Source organism: Phyllobates terribilis, unplaced genomic scaffold (assembly GCF_046119375.1).
Source record: "Phyllobates terribilis strain yellow unplaced genomic scaffold, ASM4611937v1 Scaffold_13__5_contigs__length_258822181, whole genome shotgun sequence".
NCBI classification, from domain to species: Eukaryota; Metazoa; Chordata; class Amphibia; order Anura; family Dendrobatidae; genus Phyllobates; species Phyllobates terribilis.
The window spans coordinates 168,530,671-168,540,549 of record NW_027362773.1 but is presented as its reverse complement, the minus strand read 5'-3'; the positions used below and the strand labels follow the sequence as shown (position 1 = coordinate 168,540,549).

Genomic DNA, 9,879 nt, shown 5'->3' with positions numbered 1-9,879 from the left:
CCGAAAGGAGTTGGGGTGCAAATTTCACCAGCCGATTAAACAGCACCTTTGCCAAAACCTTCCTGTCTGCATTGAGAAGCGCTATGGGACGCCAATTCTCAATGCAAGATGGGTCCTTACCCTTTGACAAGATGATCAGGGCAGACCTCCTCATTGACTTTGGCAGAGTGTCTGAGGAAAGACACTCATTGAATACCTCAGTCAAGAGGGGAACCAAGGCGTCCTTAAAGGTCTTATAGAATTCAGATGTTAAGCCATCCGGACCGGGAGATTTCTTCAGGGCAAGCCCTTCAATCGCCAACTTAACTTCCTCTTCCCTGATCATCTCTGTCAAAACTCCAAGAGAGGGGTCTACCCCTGGTTCGAGGACGGCTTCAGCCAGAAACGTCCAGGCCCCTGACCAGATACCAAACTCGTCGCGGTTTTTCTTTGGCATCTCCACCACCACTCCATACCGACCAAGCCACGTCATGATGTCATAGCAAGAAAGCGACTCGTTACGAGTCATCACGGTCACTTTCTTGATCTGGTTTTGGCGAGACACTGCCTGAACGGCAAAGTCTCGCCAGCTGGGAGAGCACAGCGGCTATGGTGTCAGCAGCAGCCCACCACCAGGAGAGGAGACGACCAGACTAGGGCACACTAAAAGAAAAGCCCCTCCAGAGGAGAGCGGCCCTCCGGGCACCCAGTCTCTCATACTCCAGAGAACGCACCTTCACCAGGTCACCGAGTATGGTCCTAAACACATCGTCCACTGGGAGGATTTTCCGCTGCGTCGATACTAAGCACCGTGCGTTCCACGTGTGATACCTAACCACTGCGCTAACTAGAAATAAGGTGCAGCGGTCCCGACCACCCAGGTCCCCGAATGCTCCATAGCCGGGCTCAGCGGATGGTGTTCTGCCTTTGCGCTGTCTGTGGTTTTACCTGTATCGGTGGTTATGTCTCTGCCTACAGGAGGTAGAACAGTGGTGAGGAGGACAGCGCCCCCCGATGCTACGCCACCCATCTTTTGTGGTTCAGTTCACATGCTGCAGATTTGAGGCAGACTATACACCGCGATTCCTCAGTAACATATCACAGAGGTGAGCGTGGATTTCCGTGACCCCCCCATACTGCGCACAGCAGATGTGCAGAGCCCCCCCGACCCGCAGGATATGACCCCGTGTCCCAGGTGTCGGAGCCAGAACCAAAATGTGTTCTGCAGAAAAGATACACAAGGTAAAGACTGACACCTGGTGGCCGCCAGTGTAACTGCAGCATGAAACAAACCATGGATCGGATACATTATGTGCATCTGATAGTGTGTGCTGAGCCGTGTATTCAAGTGTCTGGTGATACCGCCTGTTGAGAAGAGTATCTAATCCTATCATGTGTGATACTGTGATTGGAGCTATGTATCTAATCCTCATGTGTGATATGTAATCTGTGATGAGATACACAGCTCCGCACACGGTGTGGTAACGAGTGATCTCCCGTGATACGGTTTGCAGAGCTGTGTATCTAACCTCGTGTGTGCTGAGCTGTGTATCTAACCTCGTGTGTGCTGAGCTGTGTATCTAACCTTGTGTGTGCTGAGCTGTGTATCTAACCTTGTGTGTGATACGGAGGTAAACAGTGTATCTAATCCTCTCCACCTCTGCTCCTAGTATGGATGTGCTCGTCTCCAGTGATGGCGGATTATTCCTGCACATTGCATGGTGGGACGTTAGCCGGCTCCGCTTCATTGGTGGTTTCAGCCGCGCGGTGTACGTGATCCCCCCGTACAGACAGACCCCGGGCCCAGGACGTCCGCGGCAGCGCTCAGAGCCTGTTACTCCAGAATAAGGGGCTTTACAATCACAGGCTTCCCAGCCCGTAAAGCGGAGAAACTACAATCAGGACCCCATTACACAAAGGGGTCTTCAAATGCTGCAATATGTCCACAAGGTGGAAAGAAAGCCCCATAACAGAGGGGGCCCCTAAGATAACAGCGGGGACCCCCATAGAGGCGATCATTGATCATGTAGACTGTACCATGTATCTGGGACACAAGTCTTTTTAGGACCCTGAATAAGGTTTATGTTTCTAGCCGTTCTCCACCAGCCGCTCGTTCTATCACTTCTGCCGACCAGCCATGGCGCAGATCCACGTGGAGTGCCGCGCCTGACAAGTGCTGCGCGCAGAGTTCAGGAAACCATCACTTTCTTCCTCTGCTACAGCGCACAGGACCTCCGCTGCTCCTCCTGGAAATCCCTCCATGCCTTACATTCCCTGTATTTTACAATGCATGAGACGTTACCAGAGCCACGTAGGCCAGGGTCCCTTCCCCCATCGGGCCCGGGAGACGAGGGCTGAAACCTGTGCCCAAAGACCCACCCGCAAGCAAAAGACAAGACCCGAGATCAGATGTGAAAGTCAAACTTTATTGTGGTGTCAGAACGAAGCGCTCTACGCGACCAGGGCGGACGCTGTGGCCGACTCGCTGCAAGAGAACAAAGCTCACTCAGTACAGATGGCATCAGAGAAAGACCCCCGCCCCTCCCCCAGCCACTGCGGGACACTCACTACTTCCAGGTGGGCGGCAGGACGCGCCGGGTCTTGTAGTAACGAGCCAATCGGTGGATCCGGCTCTCGATGAGAATCAGTCGGAACTTGGCGTCTTTATCCTGGTGGAAAACAGAAGCTGAAGAAGTAATGACTGCAGCAAGCGGGAACGCTCCACCTACTGTGCTCACCACCGCGGAGACCGGAGACCCACCGCCTGAACCTCAACAGCCCCAACACCTCTCCACAACCCAGCAGCTTGCTCAGGCCCCCTCCCCGGCACCAGGAGGAGGAGGAGCCGCCGAGCCCAGCCGCCCCCCTCCCCGGCACCAGGAGGAGGAGGAGCCGCCGAGCCCAGCCGCCCCCCTCCCCGGCACCAGGAGGAGGAGGAGCCGCCGAGCCCAGCCGCCCCCCTCCCCGGCACCAGGAGGAGGAGGAGCCGCCGAGCCCAGCCGCCCCCCTCCCCGGCACCAGGAGGAGGAGGAGCCGCCGAGCCCAGCCGCCCCCCCTCCCCGGCACCAGGAGGAGGAGGAGCCGCCGAGCCCAGCCGCCCCCCCTCCCCGGCACCAGGAGGCGCAATTTGGACTTTAGCGCACCGCTCACCTTCCTGTTCCTCTCCAGGTGTTTGCGCACAGCGACGGCCTTCTTGATCAGGTGGTACAGGTCCTCAGGGAGGTCGGGGGCGAGGCCTTTGGACTTCAGGATTCTCAGAATTTTGTTTCCAGTAACGAAACGGACCTGAGCGACTCCATGAGAATCTCGGAGGATGACGCCTGCGGGAGCCAGAGACATGTCACATGCCAGGAATACCCCAACCATGGCCCCCAATCATTCCGGGACAGCCCCGTCCCCCCCAAACACACCCCTCAACCTCCGGGACAGCCCACCCCCCAAACACCGCCCCTCAGCCTCCGGGACAGCCCACCCCCCATACCCTCCGCGACAGCCCACCCCCCCATACACCCCCCTCAACCTGCGCGACAGCCCACCCCCCATACACCCCCCTCAACCTGCGCGACAGCCCACCCCCCATACACCCCCCTCAACCTGCGCGACAGCCCACCCTCCATACACCCCCCGCGACAGCCCACCCTCCATACACCCCCCTCGACAGCCCACCCTCCATACACCCCCCTCGACAGCCCACCCTCCATACACCCCCCTCGACAGCCCACCCTCCATACACCCCCCTCGACAGCCCACCCTCCATACACCCCCCTCGACAGCCCACCCTCCATACACCCCCCTCGACAGCCCACCCTCCATACACCCCCCTCCATACACCCCCCTCGACAGCCCACCCTCCATACACCCCCCTCGACAGCCCACCCTCCATACACCCCCCTCAACAGCCCAGCCTCCATACACCCCCCTCAACAGCCCACCCTCCATACACCCCCCTCAACAGCTCACCCCCCCAACTTCCGCGACAGCCCACCCCCCCCCATACACGCTCCCAACCTCCGCGACAGCCCGTCCCCCATACACCCCCCTCAACCTCCGGGACAGCCCACCGCCCCCATACACCCCCCTCAACCTCCGGGACAGCCCACCGCCCCCATTCACACACCCCCTCCTCAACCTCCAGGACAGCCCACCGCCCCCATTCACACACCCCCTCCTCAACCTCCGGGACAGCCCACCGCCCACATACACACAACCCTCCCACCCTCTGGACAGCCCACCGCCCCCATACACACAACCCTCCCACCCTCTGGACAGCGCCCTCACAGGTCGGGCAGCAGCACTCACCGATCTGGGACGGGGTGAGCCCCTTCTTGGCGAGCTTGTAGATCTGCTCCTTCACATCATCAGACGTCAGCTTCAACCACTAAGAAACAATACAGAAGATACTGGGAGTTGTAGTCTGACCAGTGGTACGCAGGTCCAGCTGCAGCTCATGATGGGGCAGATGGCACAGGAAACCCCCACCCCAGAGCAGGGGACGCTACTTACTGTGGGGACGCTGCGTCTGTAGGGGAGAGCGGACTGGGACAAGCCCTTTCTGTGAGGAGAGAAAGCGAGAGGTCAGCGCACGAGCGACCACTGAACGGGTCCATGTGACATCACCAGTGACCACGACCCCCCCAGCGACCAGGACCCCCCTCCCCAGCATCTGGCACATCACCAGTGACCAGGACCCGCCCCCGCAGCGACCAGGACCCCCCCCCCCCCCCACCAGCATCCGGAACATCACCGGCGACCAACCAGAACCCCCCCCCCAGCATCCGGAACATCACCAGCGACCAACCAGGACCCCCCCCAGCATCCGGGACATCACCGGCGACCAACCAGGACCCCCCCAGCATCCGGGACATCACCGGCGACCAACCAGGACCCCCCCCAGCATCCGGAACATCACCGGCGACCAACCAGGACCCCCCCCCAGCATCCGGAACATCACCAGCGACCAACCAGGACCCCCCCAGCATCCGGGACAACACCGGCGACCAACCAGGACCCCCCCAGCATCCGGGACATCACCGGCGACCAACCAGGACCCCCCCCAGCATCCGGAACATCACCGGCGACCAACCAGGACCCCCCCCAGCATCCGGAACATCACCAGCGACCAACCAGAACCCCCCCCCAGCATCCGGAACATCACCAGCGACCAACCAGGACCCCCCCAGCATCCGGAACATCACCAGCGACCAACCAGGACCCCCCCCAGCATCCGGAACATCACCGGCGACCAACCAGGACCCCCCCCAGCATCCGGATCACCGGCGACCAACCAGGACCCCCCCAGCATCCGGGACATCACCGGCGACCAACCAGGACCCCCCCCAGCATCCGGAACATCACCGGCGACCAACCAGAACCCCCCCCAGCATCCGGAACATCACCAGCGACCAACCAGGACCTCCCCCAGCATCCGGAACATCACCAGCGACCAACCAGAACCCCCCCCCCAGCATCCGGAACATCACCAGCGACCAACCAGGACCCCCCCCAGCATCCGGGACATCACCGGCGACCAACCAGGACCCCCCCAGCATCCGGGACATCACCGGCGACCAACCAGGACCCCCCCCAGCATCCGGAACATCACCGGCGACCAACCAGGACCCCCCCCCAGCATCCGGAACATCACCAGCGACCAACCAGGACCCCCCCAGCATCCGGGACAACACCGGCGACCAACCAGGACCCCCCCAGCATCCGGGACATCACCGGCGACCAACCAGGACCCCCCCCAGCATCCGGAACATCACCGGCGACCAACCAGGACCCCCCCCAGCATCCGGAACATCACCAGCGACCAACCAGAACCCCCCCCCAGCATCCGGAACATCACCAGCGACCAACCAGGACCCCCCCAGCATCCGGAACATCACCAGCGACCAACCAGGACCCCCCCCAGCATCCGGAACATCACCGGCGACCAACCAGGACCCCCCCCAGCATCCGGATCACCGGCGACCAACCAGGACCCCCCCAGCATCCGGGACATCACCGGCGACCAACCAGGACCCCCCCCAGCATCCGGAACATCACCGGCGACCAACCAGAACCCCCCCCAGCATCCGGAACATCACCAGCGACCAACCAGGACCTCCCCCAGCATCCGGAACATCACCAGCGACCAACCAGAACCCCCCCCAGCATCCGGAACATCACCAGCGACCAACCAGGACCCCCCCCAGCATCCGGAACATCACCGGCGACCAACCAGGACCCCCCCCAGCATCCGGAACATCACCAGCGACCAACCAGGACCTCCCCCAGCATCCGGAACATCACCAGCGACCAACCAGGACCCCCCCCAGCATCCGGAACATCACCGGCGACCAACCAGAACCCCCCCCAGCATCCGGAACATCACCAGCGACCAACCAGGACCCCCCCAGCGACCAACCAGGACCCCCCCCAGCATCCGGGACATCACCAGCGACCAACCAGGACCCCCCCAGCGACCAACCAGGACCCCCCCCAGCATCCGGGACATCACCGGCGACCAACCAGGACCTCCCCAGCGACCAACCAGGACCCCCCCCAGCATCCGGAACATCACCAGCGACCAACCAGGACCCCCCCCAGCATCCGGAACATCACCAGCGACCAACCAGGACCCCCCCCAGCATCCGGAACATCACCAGCGACCAACCAGGACCCCCCCAGCATCCGGAACATCACCAGCGACCAACCAGGACCTCCCCCAGCATCCGGAACATCACCAGCGACCAACCAGGACCCCCCCAGCATCCGGAACATCACCAGCGACCAACCAGGACCCCCCCCAGCATCCGGAACATCACCAGCGACCAACCAGGACCCCCCCCAGCATCCGGAACATCACCAGCGACCAACCAGGACCCCCCCAGCATCCGGAACATCACCAGCGACCAACCAGGACCCCCCCCAGCATCCGGAACATCACCAGCGACCAACCAGGACCTCCCCCAGCATCCGGAACATCACCAGCGACCAACCAGGACCCCCCCCCCAGCATCCGGAACATCACCGGCGACCAACCAGGACCCCCCCAGCATCCGGAACATCACCAGCGACCAACCAGGACCCCCCCAGCGACCAACCAGGAGCCCCCCAGCATCCGGGACATCACCAGCGACCAACCAGGACCCCCCCCAGCATCCGGAACATCACCAGCGACCAACCAGGACCCCCCCAGCGACCAACCAGGAGCCCCCCAGCATCCGGGACATCACCAGCGACCAACCAGGACCCCCCCCAGCATCCGGGACATCACCAGCGACCAACCAGGACCTCCCCCAGCATCCGGGACATCACCGGCGACCAGGTCCCCAATCATCCCTCTCCCGCTCATCTCTGGCTCCCGGTTCACACCGTCAGGTAGCGGCCCGGGGTCTCCGCTGCTCCCCCAGTCATCCGCACGCACATGAGGAGCCGGGCCGCCGTCACACCCGCCTCCCGCTTCCCCAGGACCCGCTGCCGCCCGCGCTGCTCGGTCCCCCGCCGGCCGGCCCCGGCTCTCACCCTGGAGCGTGCATGCGACCCATGATGGCGGCTGCGAGGAAAAGAGAGAGCGGAAGTGAGCAACGCGCAGGTCACAGGCTGCAGCGGAAGTACGTCATCACGAGGGCGGGGTCAGCACCCGCTACAACACCGTCCATTACCCATAAGTCACTGCGACGTGTGTTCAATGACGGGGGCGTGACTCGCGGAGATCACGTGCCCCGCCTAGGTCTGTGTGCGCTTGCGCAGCTTTCTGCACGCGGCTTCGCCACTGTAAACTTTAGCTCCCACCGTAAAGAGGGGGCAACCGGGGGAGCTCCCACCGTAAAGAGGGGGCAAACAGGGGAGCTCCCACCGTAAAGAGGGGGCAAACAGGGGAGCTCCCACCGTAAAGAGGGGACAAACGGGGGAGCTCCCACCGTAAAGAGGGGGCAAACGGGAGCTCCCACCGTAAAGAGGGGGCAAACAGGGGAGCTCCCACCGTAAAGAGGGGGCAAACAGGGGAGCTCTCACCGTAAAGAGGGGGCAAATCCGCAGCACTACCAATTATTTTGCGGAAGCGCGTCGTTTTCGCCGCCATTGACTTGCATTAGAACGCATGGAATCTGCATCACTGCATCTGTACATGCAGAATCCATGCGTTTCAATGTGCGGATGGTACCCGGGTACCATAGAAACTGTAAGGCTATGTGCCCACGATGCAGAAATGCTGCATATTTTTTCTGCTTCTCCCTGGCAGGAAAAACACATGCGGTTTTTCCTGCCAGGTGGAAGGTTGTGTGCCTACTATGTGTTTTTCAAGCGGTTTTGCTGCTGCATTTCCGCAGTGAAAACGCTTAAAATTCTTGGTAATATGTGCAGATACAGTGATGCGGATGTCACACAGTCCAATGCAAGTCAATGGCGGCGATTACGCTGCGTGTCCACAAAATTAATGGACATGATGCGGATTTTTCCGCAATGATAATCCGCAGCGGAAATTTCCGCAGCATGTGCACAGATGGGGATTATCATTGGGGACCATGGGGCACGGATTACCAAGCGTTTTCGCTGCGGAAATTCCGCGGCAAAAATTCGTGAGAGAATGACTTGGAAGAGGCTGGTGACTACCGCGGGGCAAGGGGAAGGCGGGGAGGTTCCGGTGAGGCAGGCAGGCCGGCCTGGGGGGGGACTCCAGGGCGCAGAGGCTGGGGGGACTCCAGGGGGGGAGCAGAGGCCAGGCTGGGGGGGACTCCAGGGGGGGAGCAGAGGCCAGGCTGGGGGGGGACTCCAGGGGGGGAGCAGAGGCCAGGCTGGGGGGGACTCCAGGGGGGGAGCAGAGGCCAGGCTGGGGGGACTCCAGGGGGAGAGCAGAGGCCAGGCTGGGGGGGACTCCAGGGGGGGAGCAGAGGCCAGGCTGGGGGGGACTCCAGGGGGGGAGCAGAGGCCAGGCTGGGGGGGACTCCAGGGGGGGAGCAGAGGCCAGGCTGGGGGGACTCCAGGGGGAGAGCAGAGGCCAGGCTGGGGGGGACTCCAGGGGGGGAACAGAGGCCAGGCTGGGGGGACTCCAGGGGGGGAGCAGAGGCCAGGCTGGGGGGACTCCAGGGGGGGAGCAGAGGCCAGGCTGGGGGGACTCCAGGGGGGGGAGCAGAGGCCAGGCTGGGGGGACTCCAGGGGGGGAGCAGAGGCCAGGCTGGGGAGAATCCAGGGGGGGAGCAGAGGCCAGGCTGGGGAGAATCCAGGGGCTGGGACTCCAGGGGGGGGGGTAGTTGAGCTGTCACTTGCCATGAGGCCGCAGGCCCCAGTGATTTATACCTATAAAATCCCTATATGCGGTGACTCCTCTGTAGCGGGTGAGGGAGGATGGCACAGCGTGCAGCCGCCTTATTCTGCACCGCAGAGCGTCAAGGCTGCACCCAGATTGGCTACTGGAAGCTGGAGAGCCCCCCAAGAGCCACCGTTCCCACTGCAGGGGGCGCCGCACATACTTTAAAGCCTGAGAGGGGATGTAGCTTGTGGGGACAGTGACGTGTCCAGCGCGGCAGAGCACGGTGGCGCCATGAAATCATTAATGTCCGTTCCTCCATTATGGAGCAGAACATCTTCTTGAACACCATCCTGACGCAGCGGCCCCCCAGCCCCCGCTCTGGTGCTGCGTGGATGTGGGCCTATCAGGACCCTGGGCCCTGTGCCGGGGCCCTCTCTCGCAGATGGACACAGGGCCGCGCACTCTCTGAATGCTGCCAGCTCCTTTCTTTAGGATGAAGCGTGTTGCTCTCTAGAGCCGGCCTCTTCCAGCCTCACTTGCTTGTTCAGTGTCTGCAGACGTTATGGAAAATGTCGTCTTATCTCTGGTGCAGAAGAATTAGCTGATATAAGAGAAAATGACCGCAGAATTATGAGCGCTGCTCTGAATCAATCACACATCCAATG

The 9,879-nt window shown here is 61.9% G+C and overlaps 1 protein-coding gene across 1 annotated transcript; it reads right to left on the bottom strand.

Moving 5' to 3' along the window:
- Positions 1 to 2,384: 2,384 nt before the first annotated feature.
- RPS13 (ribosomal protein S13) lies at positions 2,385 to 7,593 on the bottom strand. The gene is made up of 6 exons (XM_073659565.1): positions 7,489 to 7,593; positions 4,483 to 4,531; positions 4,279 to 4,357; positions 3,130 to 3,299; positions 2,548 to 2,648; positions 2,385 to 2,464 (listed from the first exon to the last, which is right to left on the bottom strand). Exons 1-6 carry the CDS (start codon positions 7,509 to 7,511, stop codon positions 2,431 to 2,433), a joined length of 456 nt encoding a protein of 151 aa, XP_073515666.1. The 5' UTR covers positions 7,512 to 7,593; the 3' UTR covers positions 2,385 to 2,430.
- Positions 7,594 to 9,879: the final 2,286 nt, after the last annotated feature.